This window comes from Pristiophorus japonicus, chromosome 17 (assembly GCF_044704955.1).
Source record: "Pristiophorus japonicus isolate sPriJap1 chromosome 17, sPriJap1.hap1, whole genome shotgun sequence".
NCBI classification, from domain to species: domain Eukaryota; kingdom Metazoa; phylum Chordata; class Chondrichthyes; family Pristiophoridae; genus Pristiophorus; species Pristiophorus japonicus.
The window spans coordinates 80,594,298-80,617,042 of NC_091993.1; the positions used below are offsets into that span (position 1 = coordinate 80,594,298).

A 22,745-nucleotide genomic window follows, 5' to 3' on the forward strand; every position below is an offset into this window, starting at 1 on the left:
GGTCCCGCCGTACTGCGGCACTTTGCAATCTTTCTCCATTTAAATAATAACTTGCTCTTTGATTTTTTTTCTGCCAAAGTGCATGACCTCGCACTTTCCAACATTATATTCCATCTGCCAAATTTTTGCCCACTCACTTAACCTATCTGTCCTTTTGCAGATTTTTTGTGTCCTCCTCACACATTGCTTTCCCCCCCCATCTTTGTATTGTCAGCAAACTTGGCTACGTTACACTCAGTCCCTTCTTCCAAGTCATTCCAGTCCAATTCCTGGGACTGTAGATGATTCAATGAGTAATTGAAATGGTTCTGAGCCATACAGTCCTGCAATATCCTAGATTTAATTCCTGTTTACTCAGTTGAGGCATCTGTGGGATTCTACAGTTCACCTCTCATTCCAGGGCTAGGGATATAAAAATTGAATAGGGTTCTTTTTCTCAATAGCCATCACTAATCTCTGATTGGTATTTGTGTGAACAGTGGGTGAGGTTTGTGCTTGGTTGTAATGGCCTCTATAGTTGAATAAGCTGACCACGCTATATGACCTCATGTGAGGAATGGTCACATGAACAAGGTAAGAATGGGCATGAAACACTTGACTAGTATACAATCCAGTATAAATCATGGCCTCCAGAAGTGGGATCTTGGGAGGAAAAAAGAAGAAAAATATATAAATGCAAACTCAGTTGTGCTTATAACTTTTATCTTAACTGCAAAATTTGGCAACTTGTTTTTAAAGATTGGGTGCAAGCAGTAGTTATTGTCTAAAATTCTTCCTTTTTCCCTTTTCCTAAATACCAGACAGAGAAGGGTAGTGCGCTTCATGAGGCTGCCTTGTTTGGGAAGACAGATGTGGTCCAGATTCTCCTAGCATCGGGTAAGTTCTTGGATCTCTGGTTGCTTAAACCCAAGATATCAAACATAGGTTTTCTAATAGACTGTGGCTAATGTGTTCCAAATAATGCACCTAAATAATGTTTGGCCTTGATACAAGTGAGATAAACAGAAATAAATGCTGACATTTGTTATTTAACTTTTTATTTTGCATACCTATTGGTCAGAACTTCGTTGTCAGATGCTCACAAGATAGTTTTGGAAAAAGAGGCTTCAGCCATTTTGAATTTTTTCTTCCTGAAAACTAACTCTGCCATCTTACCATTATAGAATCTATCTTTTTTTGTTGTTGAATGAGTTCATTGTTCTAACCTCAACCAGTTCCCTCCAACATATTTCAGCTTTGTAAAAAAAGCTTCCTGATGACTGCACTAAGCTAACGGTAAGCCTCTTGTTCATCACGGCTGTTCATTGATTTTTTTTTTGCTAAATGTTTTTAATGATTCTTTCTTTCTATTCCCCCACTTTGCTTTCTTGCAATTATCCGTTGAGTGGTTAATTCTTCACTTAAAAGTTATATATACTGCCCGCATGTATAGGGGTCTTTTTGTTTCCTTTTCCAGATCAGATTGAGGTCTCTACATTTGTAGATATTAAAAATGTAATTATATAATCCGCCCTACCGTCGGCTGGTAGGTTGGGTGACCCAGACCAAGCTGTCTGAGTTCAGCTCCAGCTGCATGACCGCACTTTAACCCAGACACATGCGAGTCACTTGCTGTGGGTATCGACTGCACCTGCCCAGAGAGTGCCTCATCAGATGCCTTTACCCTATCCAAGAGGCACTGCATCATGACCCCAGGTACCCCACAGGCACCCTTTGTGGTCTGAAGTCAAGAGTTAGGCAAAATGATATGTACCGTGTCTCAATATAATTTCTGTTCAGGGCTGTCAACTCAGACATGACTACACATGTACATTTTTAAAATTAATCTAATCTTTATTCATGACAGGCTACAAGTATCAACAATGTCAGCAACATAACTATAGCAGTAAGAGGACACTGCGCTACATTTCTGCTATGGGGTAACCTTACCGACGGAACATAGTGATTATCTTTGCCTGGGAGCTATGTCAGCTGTAGTCTTCTTTCCTCTGGGGTAGTTGTTGTAGTTCCACCTCTAGCTGAATACTCGCTCCCTTTATATCCTTTTATATCACTGCTATGTGACAGCTCTATTGCAACTCCTTGTTTTGTTTCTCAGTTTTCCCATGGTTTAAATACATTAGTCTGAATCCTCACAAATAACGCTGGTAAACATTAACTACTGTTGACCCAGTATACTCTTTCCCCTTCTGTAGGCTATTGAACACTAAGAGCTCTGCCACTTACATGTCCACGTACCTTCTCATTTTCCAAGGGCATTTCCATGCTATCTTTTTTTTGTTTCTACAGGCTACTTTCTTATACTGTACAGTACAATCTGTTCAGACATTCCATAACGTTGATTAGCTATTTCAAAATATTATGGCCTAAAGCTACAATATTGTGTTCAACTTTCACACCCTGCATTATGCTCAGTTGCTCAGTCGCAGTTGCAGAGCTATTGGTCGAACTTGCCCATTGCCAGCTTGGGAGGGTCAGCGACCTCCTGCAGCTTGTAACCATTTCAGAAGTTACTTTTATGCAAAGATCTACCTTGCACTGGAATTTATCAACACATTGATAGGTTCATTTGACTGACAAAAAAAATGTGATGCTGTGAGACTTACTAAATAGAGTTGCCTACATATTTATCTCACCCTCTCCAGTGGGGAAGTGATCTGCTTCTCTGTACAACAGTAAATGTAACTTCTTAATGGTTGACACTTGTTTTATGCATGACTACCTAGTTAGCACTACTGCATAATTAAGATAGGAAGAATTCCTGACCAGATGACTGCATGTGAGCATTGCTTTTTTTGACAGAGATTGATGTTAATATTAAAGATATCCGTGGGAAGTCAGCCTTAGAAATCGTGCAGGAACATCCAGCTCAGAAGAGTAAAGAAATAGCAACTCTTATTCAAGGTACACAGCCCTTGTTCTTGGTAACATCTTAAGCTTATTACCTTCCATTTAAAAACAACCTTTCCTAACTTTACCTTCTTTAGAAATTCACCTTTTTCTTGTGGCGAAGGGTAACCGGGGCAGCAGATGATCTCTCTTTAGGCATCTGCTGTCCATGCTCTTTGATGCTAGATGATGCACAAGATTGGGTCAGGGTTATCTTCATTGTTTTTGCTTCCCATTTTATCCCTTTGGGGAAATACTCCAAGTCAATTCACTCGACTCCCCATTGGTGGCATGGCTGAGCTCAAAACACACTGCCTGGAATTTTAATATTCCAGATTAGTGTGCTGAACTATCAACATGTTAAACTACCACATTGCCTCCACCTTGGTGTTAAAATGACATTTTACAGCTCTTTGAGGTAAACATTGGAAGTTCACTTCTATTCAAGTGATTTTACAAGAACAAGTGTACTTGTATGTGGGTGTGTATGTTTGCTTAAAATAAATTGTCTATATATTAAAATCTAGTGTGTGCAGTTGGGTCCTGCAGTATGATACTGTTACGGCTGTGAAGCAGCAGGAATCCCACCCCACAACTGCTCTATACTGGTGGTCTGGCAGAGCAGCACTGGTTGTGTATATAAGTGTCTGTAAAAAAAAAAAGATGTTTGAATTATGACTCTATTTTACATTTTGTCATCATGTCATACAGTATGAAGATTGCTTTTATGTATGTTCAAGAAAGATCATATGTGAAGGTGGATCTTGCACCCCATTTACAGCATGAGTTTGCTGCCAGTGTAACTACTGAAGTTGGCAGCAATCGTGCACTGTAAACGTGCAATGTTTTAAAAGTTGGAGACAGCAGCTATCACCAAAGGAACTTGCAAAGACAGTACCACCTGTTTCTGAGAAACACAAATTGACAACCTCCATTGCAATTCAACAACAGTAGGCAAGTGGAATATGAGATTGCAGAGAAAAAAGCATACTCAAGCCAGTTGCAACTCCTCTCCTGCTGCCAACTGAATAATATAAATTGATTGTTACTGAGCTACTTTTAGTGAACCAGCATGTGTGGTTGCTGCTACTCTCCAATAAAAGATAGTGAGGGAAGTGAAGAATGTCTTAAAACTGTATGTAAAAGTGGTGAAGGGAAAAGCTGATACCAAGGTAGCAGCACCAGGCAAAACCTTTTGGTTGCTCTAAAACTCTATTGTGTGCCAACATCGCTGGTAACACCTATCATCAGGACTGAAGCACTGTAAAGATTTGTGTCTCTTTGAAAGCAAGCACCATATCCAGCCATTTGGTACAACATTTTGCTAATCTAAATCGATCTGGTTTTTAGGATTCAGGACTCCCAAGTTGTTTCTGGAATTTTGTATTTCTGAAATATTCCTGCCACTGGAGTGACAAACTCAAGGCAGTCTTCAAGAAATGTTAGTTTGCTCTGGTAATTGAAGTAAATCCAAGGAAGAATGAGGTTGATCTTATAAAATGGAATATTATACAGGATGTTGTACTGGGCGGTGCTGTGTTATCATTGTTTGAAAATTCTTTGACGAGAGACTAGTCATTGTTTCCTTTTAGTTCTCCTGTTTCATCATTTTCTGTGCAGATCATATGGCAGGGAAAGATATCTCGAAGAATACAGAAAATACAGTTCCAGTGTCCAAAATATCTCCATTTTCCATTTCTGAGCCTGGTAATCAAAAATCTACGGGTAAGGACTGTTGTATTTGTTAAACTGGATATCGAATACTTGCGCCTTTTGTGAAATTACATTTAATGAACAATTATTGATATATTTTATCTGCTTGAAGATTACTTAATGTCCTTGTTTCTATTTTCTTGGTGGCAGGAGCAACTCTACAAAACACATCTGTGTACTGTCATTTCTTTATTAGGCAATTATAGAGGAAGAAGAGTGAAAGGGAACTAGAATGACTTTGATCATTAGTGTGATATTAGTACAGGTACAACTTACGAAATCCGGAATCCTCAGGACCGAGTCCGTGCTGGTTTGGGGGTTTTTCCGGATTTCAGCCAAGAAAGTCAGTAGTCTGAAATCTGGAATCCTCGACTGAATCTGGGCAGGGTTTTGAGCGGGGAGGTCTGAAATCCGGCAAAACCCGTAATCCGGCACGGATTCAGTTGAGGATTCTGGATTTCAGACTATTGATTTTCTTGTCTGAAATCCGGAATCCTTGACTGAAACCGTGCCGGATTTCGGACGTCACCGCTCGGCGATTCACGCCCCTCTTCCTCTCCTCACCGCCTGCCAATTCCCGCCGCCCGCGCTTTTTACCGGTAAGTAGCCTCCTTATTCCTCCTTCCAAACTGAACCACCCCACTTGTTGGCCGCATCAAAAATGTCCGGTTTTCGGACAGTAACTTCTGATTCCGGACGACTCCAACTGGGATGCGCAAAATGCCAGGTTTTCCAACAGATTCCGGTTTTCGGAGTTCTGGATTCGGGATGTTGTACCTGTATAATCATTTTAAAATGTATTATATGCTTTTGGCTCTCTGTGGCTGTATACATAATTGTTAGCTGTTCTCTCCTCTCCTTCGGTTCTGTTCCACTCTCCAAATCTGCTGTCATCACCCCTCTCCTTAAAAAAAAACAGCCTTTGACCTCTGCGTCCTTGAAAACTAGCGCCCCGTCTCCAACCTCCCTTTCTTCTCAAGTCCTTGAATGTGTTGCCTCTGAAATCCTTGCCCATTGAATTCCTCCAATCAGGTTTCTGTCCCTGCCACAGGACCGAAACAGCCCTTGTCAAAGCCACAACTGACATCCATTGTGACTGACAAAGATAAACAGTTCCGTCTCATCCTTCTCGACCTGTCTGGAGCCTTTGACACGGTTGACCACACCATCCTCTTCACTGTTCAGCTGGGTGGGACTGCACGCACCTCGTTCCATTCTTATCCAGTTGTGGCCAGAGAATCAACTGCAATGGTTTCTCTTCCCACTCCTGCACTGTTACCTCTGGTATCCGCCAAGGATCTATTCTTGGCTCCCTCCTATTTCCCATATACATGTTGCCCCTCAGTGACATCATCCAAAAATACAACACCATTTTCCACATGTAAGCTGATGACACCCAGCTCCACCTGACCACTACCTCGCTCGACCCCTCCACTGTCTCTAAATTGTCAGTCTGCTTGTCTGACAGCAGAAATTTCCTCCATATTGGTAAGACTGAAGCTATTGCCTTCGCCTCCCCCCCACCCACAAACTCCGTTCCCTTTCCTAGGACGCTGTCTGCAGCTGAACCAGACTGTTCGCAGCTTTGGTCTGTTATTGGACCCCGAGAGGAGCTTCCGATCACACATCCGCTCCATCACTAAGGCCACCTATTTCCACCTCCATAACTGTGACTCCACCCCTGCTTCAGCTTCTCTGCTGCTGAAACCCTCACTCATACCTTTGTCACCTCTATACTTGACTATTCCAACTCATACCTGGCCGGTCTCCCACGTTCTACCGTCCACAAACTTGAGGTCATCCAAAACTCTGGTCCTGTGTCCTAACTAGCACCACGTCCCATTCATCCGTCACCTCTGTACTCGCTGACCCCATAAGAACGTCTTAATTTTAAAATTCTCATCCTTGCTTTCAAATCCCACCATGACCTTGCCCCTCCCCATCTTTAATCTCCAGCCTTACAACCTTCCGCGATATCTGCGCTCCTCCAATTCTGGCCTCTTGCTACATTAAAGGCGCTATAGAAATACAATTTGTTGTTGTACTCCAAAGAGTGGCCGGTGCCATAAAGAACCTGGTTATCACCAGGGTCACTGTCTGTTCTGTGCTCAGTTAGATGATTTCAGCTGAAGCAGCAATGGCAACAGTACAATTTGCCTCATTGTCTCTGAAAGCTAGAAAGTAGGAGAAAAAAAATCAAATTTCAGTCACCCCTGCTGAAAACTAAGTGTATAAGAATCTATTGGACTCCGCCGTAACATAACCCTCAAGTCAAAAAGTCTGGTGATACTCCCTGCTTAGGTTCACACATGAAGTCACAGCTCTTGGGCGAGGAACCAGATGGCTACTGATGCAGAGAGACTGGTATACAAGCATCTATTCAGTAAAGGAGGGCAAGAAAATTAGGTGGGTGGGGGATAATTATTGCAAATGCATGCTTAGTATTTCAGAAAACTGAGTTGTGTCTGTGAAATGGTGAAGGCAAGGAAAAAGCAGAATTGTACCTTGGGGTAAGTTTTGGTTTGTTGATTGTAGCAAAGGCACAAGATAGAACTACCCATTATGAAACCAAATCCAACATAAGTCATTAACAATTCAATGATGGAAATGTTTGGAAGGCCAGTATAGCCATTAGATTATTGTAATAAAAATTGTCCATTAACAAGATAAATCAAATGCTAAATCTCTCTTGTTCACGGTACCATACTTATTTTTCGTCTTCAACATGCTGAATACATATTGTTTTTGTTAATTAACACGATAGTTAAGTACTGCTCCTTGGATATATTTCATTCTTCCATTCGGGATTTAAATGAAGAACTAAGAAATACTACATTTTGACACTAGCAATACTGTACTTAAAATGATTAAAATTACGAGCAGGAAGCCTAGTTATAATTAACCCTGTATTCAGAGAAATTAAGATAAAGTTAAACCTGCCTATAATGAATAAAGCAGTAGTAATTCATCCTTTTAATGCAAGCTGTTGATGAAAAGTAAATAGTTGTTTACTGAGTATGTAATAGTATGATCTTCAGTAGTAGTGTTTAACCTTCACTTCTTTGATGGCACATTGTTTGTCTAGGTGAATTTGACTGGAGATACAGTTCATCTTGTTTCTGTTCCTTTCCCCAATTTGAAGGTGAGGAACAAATGGAACTAACCAAGCTTATTACAGAATTTGAAAACCAGCCAGAAGAGGAATGTCCATATGAGGCCTTGTGCAATGCAACATCGCACTCTGTAGAGAGCCTGGAAAGTTTGAAAGCTTCTGACAAGGAAACAAGTTCAAGCCAGGAATTAATCAAGGTTAGTACTAAAAGAATTATCAATTTAAAATTGTGTTCTATATAAATAAATGTCTTATTGGATCCACTTGAACCGGGATGGGACCTGTGTCCTCGTGGAAAGGGTAAATAGGGAAATGGCAAAGGCTTTAAACTAGTAAGATGGGAGGAAGAGGTGTGTCGACAAGAAATGAAACCAGCCTAAAGATAATCAAAACAGGAAAGGAGAGCATAGGAAAGAGTAAATTAAGGGAGGTCATTGATGGCCAGGGAATAAATAGTCATCGAAGAGGAGAGTAAAAAGATGGTTAAACATAAAGTGAAAAGAACTGCTATAAAAATTAGTGTATGTACAGCAATGCACACAGTGTCCATAATAAAACAGGAGAGCTGGAGGCAATCATACATTGCGAGAAACCAGACATAGTAGGGATTACTGAGACATGGCTACAGAAAAATCAGGACTAAGAATTGAAAATTGCAGGGTACAACATATTTAGAAAAGATAGAGAGGGGAAAAAGGGATACTCATTAGGGATAACAATGGTAGTAGAAAAATGTGCGTAGCTATAAACAAAACTGAAATAGAATTCAAGTGGATAGAGATAAAAGATAATAAAGGATCAATCACACGAAATGGGATAGTCTACAGACCATCTAATAATGGAAGGGAGGTGGAAGAAGAAATATGCAAACAAATTAGGGAAATGAGTAAAAAAAAACATAGAATAATAATCATGGGGGATTTGAACTATCCCGATATTAATTGGACAGAAAAGGTAGGTAAAGGAGATAAAGGAATGAAGTTCCTGCAATATGCACAGGATTCCTTTCCAATATATTAAAAAGCCCAACAAGGGAGGATTTGTTATTGGATCTAGTGATGGGAAATGAACCAGAGCAGATAAGAGAGGTTTAAGTAGGAGAACATCTGGGCAATAATGACCATAATAGAATACGCTTTAAGATAATAATTGAGAAAGACATAAGTATGACAAAGACCAGTGTAATAGATTGGAGAAAAGCTGATTTTGAGGGGCTGAGAATAAAGTTTGGAAAATAAAATTAACATGACTTAGAATAGTGATGGGAAATATTTAAAATGGTGTGCAACAGAGTCTAAGAATAATATATTTCTCTTTTTAAAAAAAAAACGCTAATGAGGCACCATGGATGAATAAAGCCACAAGGGAAAAATTGAGGGTAAGGAAGGAGGCATACATTAAGTACATGGACAGCAAGGGAGAGCATGATAATGGACAATACGAATAAATTAGGAAAGAGGTTAAAAAAAAAAATTAGGAAGGCAAAGAGGAACATAAAACAAAATTAAAGAAAGACTTGCATTTATATAGGGCCTTTTATGACCACTGGATGTCTCAAAGTGCTTTACAGCCAATGAAGTACTTTTGGGGTGTAGTCACTGTTATAATATGGGAAACGCAAAATATTGGCCAGAACACAGGGGATAACTCCCCAGCTTTTCTTAGAAATAGTGCCATGAGATCTTTTAGGTCCACCTCAGTTTAATGTCTCAGTGCAGCACTCTCTCAGCACTACACTGGAGTGTCAGCCTAGATTTCTTTTTTAATGTACTCAAGTTCCTGGAGTTGAATTTGAACCTACCACCTTCTGACTTGGAGATGAGTGTGCTACCACTGAGCCACAGCTGACACACAGTAAAATATTTTACAGACACATCAATAAAGAAAGGAAAGTTAGGATGGGAATCGGGCCACTAAGGGATACACGGGCAGTGCTAGAGAGATGTTAAATAATTACTTTGCTTCATTATTTACTAGGGAGATAAAACAGGTGAACATTACACTGGAAGCTGAGATTAGAAATGAAATAAATGTATTTAAAATAAAAAGAGGAGATATATAAAATAAACTAATCAAGCTCAAAGAGGGGAAAAACAACCCTGGTCCGGATGGATTACATCTGCGCATTTTAAAAGAATCTATAGAAGAGATAGCAGAGGCATTACTACACATATTTAATAGTTTGTTTCCAAAAGTAGTGCCAGAGAACTGGCGGATAGCTAACATAATTCCTGTATTTAAGAAGGGAGATAGAACATGTCCAGGGAACTATATACCAGTCAGCCTATTATCAGTGGTACGAAAAATAATGGAATCCCTACTAAAGGAGAAAATAGAATAACACCTTGAAGCCAAAACATAATGAATAGTCAACATGGATTTCAAAAGGGAAAGTCTTGCTTAACCAACCTCATTACAGAATAGACAAGGGGAATGCAATAGATGTAATTTATCTGGTTTTTCAAAATGCCTTCGATAAGGTACCCCCTAATAGACTGATGGACAAGGTCAGAGAATACGGAGTCAGGGGACAAGTAGCAGAATGGATAGCTAGCTGGCTTCAAGACAGAAAGCAGAGAGTAGGGGTAAAGGGTAGCTATTCACAGTGGCAGAAGGTGGGTAGTGTTATTCCACAAGGATCAGTGCTGGGACCATTGTTGTTCACAATTTATATTAACAATTTAGACTTTGGAATCAAAATAACAATTTCTAAATTTGCGGATGACACCAAATTGGGGGCGCTAGTCAATACTGAGGAGGACTGCAACAAATTACAGGAGGACATCAATAAACTTGCAGAATGGGCATATAATTGGCAAATTAATTTCAGCAGCATCATCGGCAGTCCCTTGGAATCGAGGAAGACTTGCTTCCACTCCAAAAGCGAATTCTTTGATAGCTGAACAGTCCGATATGAGAGCCACAGATCCTGTTACAGGTGGGACAGACATTCGACGGGGGAGGGAGTCGGTAGGGCTGGTTTGCCGTGCGCTCCTTCTGCTGCCTGCGCTTGGCCTCTTCATGCTCTTTGCGTTGAGAGCTCAACGCCCTCCCGGATGAACTTTCTCCACCTCAGGCGGTCTGCGGCCAGGGTCTCCCAGGTGTCAATGGTGATGTCACACTTTACCAGGGAGGCTTTGATGGTGTCCTTATAATGTTTCCACTGTCCTCCTTTGGCTCGTCTACCATGAAGGAGCTCCGCATTAAGCATTTGCTTCGGGAGTCTCTCATCTGGCATGCGTACTGTGTGGCCTGCCCGGCGAAGCTGATCGAGTGTGGTCAGTGCTTCAATATTGGGAATGCTAGCCTGGTCGAGGACACTGATGTTGGTGCGCCTGTCCTCCCAGGGGATTTGCAGGATCTTGCGGAGACATCGTTGGTGATATATCTCCAGCGACTTGAGGTGCCTTCTATACATCGTTCTTGTCTCAGATCCATACAGGAGGGCGGGTATTATTACAGCCCTGTAGACCATGAGTTTGATGGTAGATTTGAGGGCCTGTTCTTCAAGCACTCTTTTCCTCAGACGGCCGAAGGCTGCGCTGGCGCACTGGAGGCGATGCTGAATCTCCGCATCAATGTCTGCCTTTGTTGATAAGAGGCTGCTGAGATATGGGAAATGGTCCACGTTGTCCAGGGCCGCACCATGGATCTTGATGACTGGAGGGCAGTGCTGTACGGCGGTGACAGGCTGGTGGAGGACCTTTGTCTTACGGATGTTAAGCGTAAAGCCCATGTTTTCATATGCCTCAGTGAATACATTGACTATATCTTGGAGTTCAGCCTCTGAATGCACACAGACGCAGGCGCCATTCGCATACTGCAGCTCAACGACAGAGGTTGGGGTGATCTTGGACCTGGCCTGGAGGCAGCTTGGTTAAACAGCTTCCCACTGGTTCTGTAGTTTAGTTCCACTCCAGCGGGGAGCTTGTTAGTTGTGAGGTGGAGCATGGCGGCGAGGAAGATTGAGAAGAGGGTTGGAGCGATAACGCAGCCCTGTTTGACCCCGGTCCGGATGTGGATTGAGTCTAAAAAAAAAAATGTCAATACCGATAACTGAGGCATTACATTTTGGGAGGAAGAATAGGGAGGTCACTTCGTACTTGGACGGTGTAAGTCTGGGTGGGGTAGAGGAGCAAAGGAATCTCGGAGTACAAATACACAAGTCGCTAAAAGTAGTGACACAGGTTAGCAAGGCCATTAAAAAAAAGCAAACCAAGCATTGGGGTTTATTTCTAGAGGTATAGAACTGAAAAGTAGGGAAGTTATGCTAAACTTGCGTTGTACCTTGGTTAGGCCACACGTAGAGTACTGCGTACAATTCTGGTCACCATATTATAAAAAGGATATAGAGGCACTGGAGAGGGTGCAGAGAAGATTTACTTGGATGATACCAGAATTGTGAGGGCATACCTATCATGAAAGGATGAACAGGCTGGGTCTCTTTTCTCTTGAAAAAAGAAAGCTGAGGGGTGACTTAATAGAGGCTGTTAAAATTATGAAAGGGAAATCAGGGATAGTATTAAAGCCAAGGAAGTGGCATACAAATTGGCCAGAAATAGCAGCAAACCTGGGGACTGGGAGAAATTTAGAACTCAGCAGAGGAGGACAAAGGGTTTGATTAGGGCAGGGAAAATGGAGTACGAGAAGAAGCTTGCAGGGAATATTAAGGTGGATTGCAAAAGTTTCTATAGGTATGTAAAGAGAAAAAGGTTAGTAAAGACAAACGTAGGTCCCCTGCAGTCAGAATCAGGGGAAGTCATAACGGGGAACAAAGAAATGGCAGACCAATTGAACAAGCACTTTGGTTCGGTATTCACTAAGGAGGATACAAACAACCTTCCGGATATAAAAGGGGTCAGAGGGTCTAGTAAGGAGGGGGAACTGAGGGAAATCTTTATTAGTCGGGAAATTGTGTTGGGGAAATTGATGGGATTGAAGGCCGATAAATCCCCAGGGCCTGATGGACTGCATCCCAGAGTACTTAAGGAGGTGGCCTTGGAAATAGCGGATGCATTGACAGTCATTTTCCAACATTCCATTGACTCTGGATCAGTTCCTATGGAGTGGAGGGTAGCCAATGTAACCCCACTTTTTAAAAAAGGAGGGAGAGAGAAAACAGGGAATTATAGACCGGTCAGCCTGACCTCAGTAGTGGGTAAAATGATGGAATCAATTATTAAGGATGTCATAGCAGTGCATCTGGAAAATGGTGACATGATAGGTCCAAGTCAGCATGGATTTGTGAAAGGGAAATCATGCTTGACAAATCTTCTGGAATTTTTTGAGGATGTTTCCAGTAAAGTGGACAAAGGAGAACCAGTTGATGTGGTATATTTGGACTTTCAGAAGGCTTTCGACAAGGTCCCACACAAGAGATTAATGTGCAAAGTTAAAGCACATGGGATTGGGGGTAGTGTGCTGACGTGGATTGAGAACTGGTTGTCAGACAGGAAGCAAAGAGTAGGAGTAAACGGATACTTTTCAGAATGGCAGGCAGTGACTAGTGGGGTACCGCAAGGTTCTGTGCTGGGGCCCCAGCTGTTTACACTGTACATTAATGATTTAGACGAGGGGATTAAATGCAGTATCTCCAAATTTGCGGATGACACTAAGTTGGGTGACAGTGTGAGCTGCGAGGAGGATGCTATTAGGCTGCAGAGTGACTTGGATAGGTTAGGTGAGTGGGCAAATGCATGGCAGATGAAGTATAATGTGGATAAATGTGAGGTTATCCACTTTGGTGGTAAAAACAGAGACACAGACTATTATCTGAATGATGACAGATTAGGAAAAGGGAAGGTGCAACGAGACCTGGGTGTCATGGTACATCAGTCATTGAAGGTTAGCATGCAGGTACAGCAGGCGGTTAAGAAAGCAAATGGCATGTTGGCCTTCATAGCGAGGGGATTTGAATACAGGGGCAGGGAGGTGTTGCTACAGTTGTACAGGGCCTTGGTGAGGCCACATCTGGAGTATTGTGTACAGTTTTGGTCTCCTAACTTGAGGAAGGACATTCTTGCTATTGAGGGAGTGCAGCGAAGAATCACCAGACTGATTCCCGGGATGGCGGGACTGACTTATCAAGAAAGACTGGATCAACTGGGCTTGTATTCACTGGAGTTCAGAAGAATGAGAGGGGACCTCATAGAAACGTTTAAAATTCTGATGGGTTTAGACAGGTTAGATGCAGGAAGAATGTTCCCAATGTTGGGGAAGTCCAGAACCAGGGGTCACAGTCTGAGGATAAGGGGTAAGCCATTTAGGACCGAGATGAGGAGAAACTTCTTCACCCAGAGAGTGGTGAACCTGTGGAATTCTCTACCACAGAAAGTAGTTGAGGCCAATTCACTAAATATATTCAAAAGGGAGTTAGATGAAGTCCTTACTACTCAGGGGATCAAGGGTTATGGCGAGAAAGCAGGAAGGGGGTACTGAAGTTTCATGTTCAGCCATGAACTCATTGAATGGCGGTGCAGGCTAGAAGGGCTGAATGGCCTGCTCCTGCACCTATTTTCTATGTTTCTATGTTTCTATGATAGAGTAGCTCCAGAAAGAGTGTTTCCACTTGTGTGGAAGAGCATAATTAGAAGCCATCAATATAAGATAGTCACCAAGAAATCCTACAGGGAATTTAGAAGAAACTTCTTTACGTAGAGGGTGGTCAAAATGTGGAACTCACTAGCACAGGGAGTAGTTGAGGCAAATACTGTAGATGCATTGAAGGGGAGGCTAGGCATATGAGGGAGAAAGGAATAGAGGCTTATGCTGATAGTTAGATGAGGAAAGATGGGAGGGGGCTCGAGTGGAGCATAATGGTTGGGCCAAATGGCTTGTTTCTGTGTCATATATCCAATGTAATGCTGCAGGTGTGTAGTTAATGCCAGTGGTGAGTTTCCAGCAGCGCCTCGCTCCATGCAGTAGTACTTCTGTGGCTGGTTAATTGTTAATCTTTGAGAATCCAAACATAAATCTGCTACAAATATGAAGTAATATGTTATGAAGAAATAAGTTATCTGGCAGAAATATATAACTTTTTAACATCCTTTAAAATGATCAAGAGTAATCATAAGCTGCTAATCACTTAGTGCACTTTTTGACATGTTGTAATTTCATGTTTCCAGTGACATCAGATTGATTTATTTCATATTAACTGGTAGGCTGATCGTAAAATGCCATCTATTAAATAGCATGTCTTTACATTCTTTGTCTGATGAAAAACATAATTTGCTTTTGAAATGCTGTTTCTATTTTAATGATATGAATGGACAAGAATTAGTTTGGTATTTCTGACGTTCATTTATCCGACTTAGTATTTGTCTTTTTGATTCGTGAACAAATGTTCCTTTTACTTTGTTTTGGCAAGAGGGATGTAGGACAGAATTATCATGTTAATGTCTTAGAATAGCCTAAGCAGTTGTCATAGTGATAGCAGTAGTCAAGCATTACCAAGGGGTTGATATAATGCAAGTCTGCTGTAGTCTTAGTAATGTTTGAAACATTTCAAACTGTGGCTGTTGCTTAAAGGCAGGTCTCACACTTTTGAAGTGCTAAAATAGTTGGTATAGCAACCCTGAGGATCTTCATGCTGCCACTATGTTGCACCAGTGGTTATTAGAAACTTACACTAGTTATTTTGCTATTGTCTTGCAAGCTGGAAATGCCCAATAATGTTGCTCCTTTAAAGCACTGTTTTCAAACTTGACTATGGGGAAGTCCTCCTGCAAATATCCGGCTGCTTTATCTGGCACCTCTGACCTACCCAAAGGAAAACAGTGTATTGCAAGAAGTGCTATCATTTGTATACAGTAGCAAAACTGTGTTAGCATGCAAAATATATTGAATGCAAACTTTAGCAGACACCTGATTTGCAACACACAATATATCCAACCCCAGATGGACAGAAGTCTGAAGACTATGCAGGCTCTTCTTTGGGATTCAATGCTTTGAAGAGATCATTCACATTAAGCTAAACTAATGGCAATTTGTTCGAAAACCCATCAACCTTATGCCGCAGTTGATCATCTTAGCTCCAAGATTCAGTGCAGAAGCTATGTTTGATTGCACAATATAAATAAAAATTGTTCTTAACACTTAAGGAAATGCACCCTTGGTTATGGAAGCAATTATGCATTACAATAATTAATGGAACTGACCACCTGATGCAATTAACAGTCATTAGCACACTATCTGGTGGGCTGCATGTGTTGCTTAAATAGAGCACCATAGTCCCAGCCATGGCATCGCAGACCATCAGCTACACGTGCATGAGTTATTTTTGGATTGCTTGAGTTTACTGTCAGGCAGGGTCTTGCATTAACAACCTTACCGAGTGTGAAGTAGTGGTCAGGTTCTGGGAAAAAGGCTTGTGGTTTCTTGTCCCTCTACCAGTTGCGATATAATAAACTGAAAAGCAGAGCTATCTGAAATATCACTGAAATTATTTGCTCACTGTTACTTATTCTGTCTAACAAAGTAATGGATTAAGAGCTTTAAAAATGAATTATACTATAGGCTTTTCCCCAATTGGTTCACAGGATTAACTTTGGTGGTGGATTTCCAAAGCTGGTAATTACAAGATAAACCTTGGACTGTTAACTGTTTAACTTTGCGAATCTTATAACAGCATGTAATAAAGCCTTAAGTCAGCTGAATATTATTAAAAAATCTTTCCATTTCTAAACCAAATCTCATTTAAAACTTTTGTTTGTGAAATTCACAAATGAGCATCAGTAGTCTATTCAGTATGTTACCTGCACGCAATTTTCTCCAGATGCCTGAAACAATATAGCAAACCTGAAGGTCCAGCAGAGGGTGCTGCAATCTTGAATAAAAATCAGATACAGGCGATCCAATATAGTTATGAATGATTTGGGTGAAAATGCCCAAATTATTCTTGTAGTGGTTTAATGTTAAGGTAAAGTAAGATTCTGAATTCTCAGCATCCTCTGCACAAGTCAAGAGTAGGACATGCCAGTATGTTACTGGGGAAAATAACCATGGAAGCCACCTTCCCTTCAAGACTTTGAGATGTTAATGATGTGACATTGGGATATCATTTATGGGAACCTTTTCATTTCCCTGCAATATGAAGGAAGGGCTTCAGTTCATATTTAATTAAGTGAAGTTTTTATTTGTCATTTACACAAATTCAAAGAATTGTTGGACAAATGTAATTGAACAAAGCTAGTTGGTAAAAGTGTGCTTGATATGGGTCGCTAGCAATGGACTATATTATTACAAATGTACTAAATACTATTGCAAACAATAATAAATAATTGACCTGGATTGTGGAATTGACATAAGAATTAGGAGCAGGAGTGGGCCAATATGACCCTTCAAGCCTGCTCCGCCATTTAATAAGATCATGGCTGACCTTCGACCTCAACTCCACTTTCCTGCCCGATCTCCATATCCCTTGATTTTCCCCATGAGTCCAAAGGTCTATCTATCTCAGCCTTGAATATACGCAACAACTCAGCTCTTTGGGGCACAGAATTTCAAAAATTTACCAACACTCCGAGTGAAGAAATTCCTCCTCCTCTTAATGTTAAATGGCCGATCCTTTATCCTGAGACTATGTCCCCTACTTCTAGACTCTCCAGCCAGGTGAAACAACCTCTAAGCATCTACCCTGTCAATTCCCCTCAGAATCTTTTATATTTCAATGAGATCACCTCTCATTCTTCTGAACCCCAGAGAGTTGAGGCCCGATCTACTCAATCTCTCCTCATAGAACAACTTTCTCATCCCATGAATCTAGTGAACTTTAGTTGCACCGCCTCTAAGGCATATATGTCCTTTCTCAGATAATTATCATCGTCGGCAGTCCCTTGAAATCGAGGAAGACTTGCTTTCACTCTAAAAGTGAGTTCTTACGTGACTGAACAGTCCAATACGGGAATTACAGTCTTTGTCACAGGTGGGACAGTCGTTGAAGGACAGGATGGTGGGATTGGTTTGCCACATGCTCCTTCCGCTGCCTGCGCTTGTTTTCTGCATGCTCTCGATGACGAGACACGAGGTGCTCAGCACCCTCCTGGATGTTCTTCCTCCACTTCGGGCGGTCTTTGGCCAGGGATTCCCAAGTATTGGTGGGGATGTTGCATTTTATCAAGGAGGCTTTGAGGGTGTCCTGGAAACATTTCCTCTGCCTACCTGGGGCTTGCTTGCCGTGTAGGAGTTCCAAGTAGAGCGCTTGCTTTGAGAGTCTTGTCAGGCATGCGAACAATGTGAGCTGCCCAACGGAACTGGTCGAGTGTGGTCAGTGCTTTGATGCTGGGGATGTTGACCTGATCAAGGATGCTAATGTTGGTGCATCTGTCCTCCCAGGGGATTTGCAAGATCTTGCAACGGCATCGTTGGTGGTATTTCTCCAGTGATTTGAGGTGTCTACTGTATATGGTCCACGTCTCCAAGCCATACAGGAGAGCGGTTGTCACAGCCCTGTAGACCATGAGCTTGGTGGCAGATTTGAGGGCTTGATCTTCGAACACTCTTCCTCAGACGGCCGAAGCTGCGCTGGCGTACTGGAGGCGGTGTTGAACCTCGTTGATATCTGCCCTTGCTGATAATAGGCTCCCGAGGTACGGAAAGTGGTCCACGTTGTCAGGGCCGTGCCACAGATCTTGAAGACTGGGGGGCAATGCTGTGTGGCGGGGTCAGGTTGGTGGAGGACTTCTGTCTTACGGATGTTTCGTGTAAGGCCCATGCTTTTGTACGCCTCAGTGAAGATGTTGACTATGACTTGGAGTTCAGTCTCTGTGCGCAGACGCAAGCGTTGTCCGCGTACTGTCGACAGAGGTTGGGATAGTCTTGGATCTGGTCTGGAGATGACGAAAGTTGAACAGGTTCCCACTGGTTTTGTAGTTTAGTTCCACTCCAGCGGGGAGCTTGTTGAGTGTGAGGTGGAGCATTTTAACGAGGAAGATCGAGAAGAGGATTGGCGCGATGATGCAGCCCTGCTTGACCCCGGTCCGGACATGGATTGGGTCTCTGATGGTTCCGTTGGTCAGGATCACGGCTTGCATGTCGTCGTGGAGCAGGCGGAAGATGGTGACAAACTTTTGGGGGCAGCCGAAATGGAGGTGGTCACTCCATAGTCCCTTGTGGTTGATAGTGTCGACGGCCTTTGTAAGGTCAAAGGCGGCCATGTACAAGGGCTGTTCCCTGCATTTTTCTTGCAGCTGTCGCACCATAAACATCATGTCCGTTGTATCCCGTAGTGAACGAAATCCACACTGTGACTCTGGGAGGAACTTTTCAGCCACAATGAGAAGACGGTTGAGGAGGATTCTAGTGACGACGTTCCCAGTGGCTGATAGTGGGGAGATTCCTCTGTAGTTACCATAGTCTGACCTATCCCCTTTTTTAAAGATGGTCATGATTACTCAGTATCTGAGATCTCCCGGCATGCACTCCTCCTTCCAGGTGAGCGAGATGAGGTCATGCATTCGTGCCAATTGTGCCTCTCCACCATACTCCATCCGCTCCCGTTGCCTTGTTGTTCTTGAGCTGGCGGATGGACTTTTCTACCTCGTGCAGGGCTGGGGTTTTGCAGAGATGGTGGCAGGTAGTATGCTGCGGGAAGGAGTTGAGGGCACTCGAATCAAAGGCATAGTCTCGGTTAAGGAGATCTTTGAAGTGCTCCTGACTGCCTCTCTGTCCTTGATGAGTGTCTCCCCATTCTTGGCCAGCAATGGGGTGGGGCCTTGGGTGCTTGGGCTGCAGGTGGCCTTAACTGCGATGAAGAATCCTCGCACATCATGGCTGTTGGCCAGCTGCTGAATCTCCTGTGCTTTCTCCACCCACCATCTATTCTTTAGGTCGCGGGTTTTTTGTTGGACTTCGGCCTCAAGTCGCCTGTAAAGCTGCTTTGCTGCTCCCGAGTTGGGTTGTTCTTTTAGGTTCAGAAACGCCCTGCGCTTGCGATTTATTAGCTCTTGGATCCCCTGGTCATTCATCAAACTAGTCCTAGTGTTTCCTGGTTGAGTGACCGAGCGTCTCTTCGCAGGCACTTGTTATGGTGGCCTGGAGGGCAGACCAAGTGCTATGGGAATTCTGCGTCTCGGGGTCATCAAGGGTCCTCAGGTTAGCAGTGAGGCGCTGGCTGTATCGGGCGCTCTTAGCTGGGTTCAGTCACCTAAGAACTCACTTTTAGAGTGGAAGCAAGTCTTCCTCGATTTCGAGGGACTGCCTATGATGATGATCTTGGCTGGGTCTTTGAGTGCCCCGGCATTGATTTTTTTTTTTGCAGCACTGCTTCTGCTGCTGTTGCCACTTTGGGGCTATATTGATGTTGATGATGGAACGGATTAGGCGGTGGTCCGTCCAGCAGTCGTCAGCTCCTGTCATGGCGAGGGTGATGCGCAGATCCTTGCGATCCCTGGCTCGAACGATGACCTAGTCGAGCAGGTGCCAGTGTTTGAAGCGAGAGTTTTGCCACAGTGCCTTGTACTTGTCCCTCTGGTGGAACAAGGTGTTCGTGATGACAAGGTCATGTTCTAAGCATTTTGTTCGGAGCAGGGTACCGCTGGAGTTGATTTTCCCTGCCCCTCTCTGCCGATCACGCCTCCCCAAAGATCTGTGTCCTTGCCGACCCTGGCGTTGAAGTCGCCGAGGAGGATCAGTTTGTTGTCCGTAGAGATGCGGGACAGGGATTTTTCCAGGTTGGAGTAAAAACCCTCTTTGGTCTCCTCTGTTGCATCGAGTGTTCCCTGCATGCACTGATGACTGTGGTGCACTGATTCCGGAATTGGGTGAGTTGGAGAGTCATGAGGCATTTCTGTCCTTTCTCAGATATGGAGACCAAAACTGTGCACAGTACTCCAGCTGTGGTCTCACCAAAGCCCTGTACAACAAGACTTCCTTACTCTTGTACTCCAACCCCCTTGCAATAAAGACCACATGCCATTTCCCCTTAATTGTTTTCTGTACTAGGACACCTAAATCTCTCAACACCAACATTTAGTAGTTTCCCACCATTTAAAAAAATTCTGTTTTTCTACTCTTCCTTCCAAAATGACCCGTTTATCCCTACTCTCTGTTTTTTGTCCATTTATCAATCCTCTATCCATGCTAATATATTGCCCACAACCCCATGAGCCCTCATCTTGCGTAGCAACCTTTTATTGGCACCTTATTGACTTGTCTTTTGGAAATCCAAATATACTACATGCACTGGTTTCCCCTTTATCTATGCTGTTTGTTACTTCCTCAAAAAACTCCAATAAATTTGTTAAACATGATTTCCCTTTCATTAAACCATGTTGACTGCCTAATCATATTATGATTTTCTAAGTGCCCTGTTACCACTTCCTTTAATAATGGATTCCAGATAACTGACGTCAGGCTAACTGGCCTGTAGTTTCCTGTTTTCTCTCTCCCTCCTTTCTTGAATAGTGGGATTACTTTTGCTATCTTCTGATCTGCTGGGACTGTTCTAGAATCTAGGAAATTTTGGAAGATAACAGCCAGTGTATCCACTATTTCTGCAGCCACCTCTTTTAGAACCAGAGGATGTCGGCCATCAGTTCCAGGGGATTTGTCGACTTTTTGTCCCATTAGTTTCTCAAGTACTTTTTCTTTACTGGTATTAATTACTTTAAATTCCTCACTCTTATTAGCCCCTACCTACTTATTCGATTTGCCAGGGCACAGGTCCAAGCCCGGTTTAAGTGGAGACTGTCCCAACGGAACAGCTCCCTCTTTCCCCAGTACTGGTGCCAATGCCCTATGAATCAAAACCCCTTTCTCCTACACCACTCATTGAGCCACGCATTTAACTGATCTGCTTGTCCCTATGCCAATTTGCGTGTGGCTCAGGTCACAATCCAAAAATTATTACCTTTTGAGGTTCTGCATTTTAATTTGGACCCTAGCTCCTCACACTCTCAGCTGAACCTGATTCCTAGTTCTACCTATGTCTTTGGTTCATATGTGGACCATGATAACTGGATCCTCCCCCTTCCCACTCCAATCTCTTCAGCCACAAGGCGATATCATTAATCCTGGCACCGGGCAGGCTACACAGGCTTCGGAACTCCTGGTTGCAGCTGCAGAGAACGGTATCTATCCCCCCCGACTTACTGGCCCCTACCACTACAACATTCCATTTCATTCCTCCCCACTTGACTGGTGTCGTAGTCAGTGTGCTCATCCACCCTGCAGACCTTTCCCTCATCCACACAGAGAGCAAATAACTCATACCTGGTGGACAAGGGCTAAGGCTGAGGTTCCTCCAGCACTGCACCTGTGTTCCCCTTACCTGGCTGCATTGTAGTCACACCCGCCTGTCCCTGACCACTAACCAGACCTGAACCACTACTTAACCTAAGGGGTGTGGCCTGCCTCCTGGATCAAAGTGTTGAAATAACTCTTCCCCCTCCCTGATGCCCTGCAATGTCTGCACCTCGTACACCAGCTCAACTATATTAAAGGATTAATAGGGGCTGATGCTTTGGACATTGGATTATCTGACTGCACTGGAGATTTTAGTTCTTGCTATTTTGAATCCATCCTTGAGGAGGAGATGGCTGACTGAAACTAGTGTTCATGCCATTGTTGAATTTCTTCACTGTAATGGTAGCAGGATGGATACAATTATTTTTCTCCTCAATTGAGATTATTTTTCAGATAAATGGTATAACTGTGAAAATTATATAATTTGGATACATACTATAAATAGTAACAAGGGAGGAAAATCACAGGACTTTTTTGTCATGGCTGATTTGTCGCATGTGAACGGTCCAGACAGCATTAGCTTAGAGGTAGATATCCTTGGGGGGAGGAAAGTGATTTAGCCAGCTGCAAAATATTTGGTACATGCATTGAGTGACTTTCCATTTGAATGTTTATGCATCTTGTCTTCAATCTAAAGAAGATCTGTTCACTTCAGGGGATATTGTATGATTAGACTGCATATACCCAAAGGGAATTCTTGGTTGTTTCTTGAAATTATAAACGTTTATGCTAGAAAGCCTGCAAGGCACAGAAGTACTTCAATATGGCTCGAGATGATGATTGAGTCTCC

At 42.9% G+C, this 22,745-nt stretch overlaps 1 protein-coding gene across 3 annotated transcripts in view; it reads left to right on the forward strand.

Moving 5' to 3' along the window:
- The window catches only part of LOC139227820 (ankyrin repeat and SAM domain-containing protein 1A-like), a 482,026-nt gene that overhangs the window by 159,836 nt on the left and 299,445 nt on the right, over nucleotides 1-22,745 (forward strand). For all 3 annotated transcript variants that reach the window (XM_070858888.1, XM_070858889.1, XM_070858890.1), the window contains exons 5-8: nucleotides 801-876; nucleotides 2,803-2,904; nucleotides 4,510-4,614; nucleotides 7,745-7,911. In XM_070858888.1, the coding sequence (XP_070714989.1) occupies nucleotides 801-876; nucleotides 2,803-2,904; nucleotides 4,510-4,614; nucleotides 7,745-7,911 (450 nt within the window). The remainder of the gene's footprint in view (nucleotides 1-800; nucleotides 877-2,802; nucleotides 2,905-4,509; nucleotides 4,615-7,744; nucleotides 7,912-22,745) is intronic.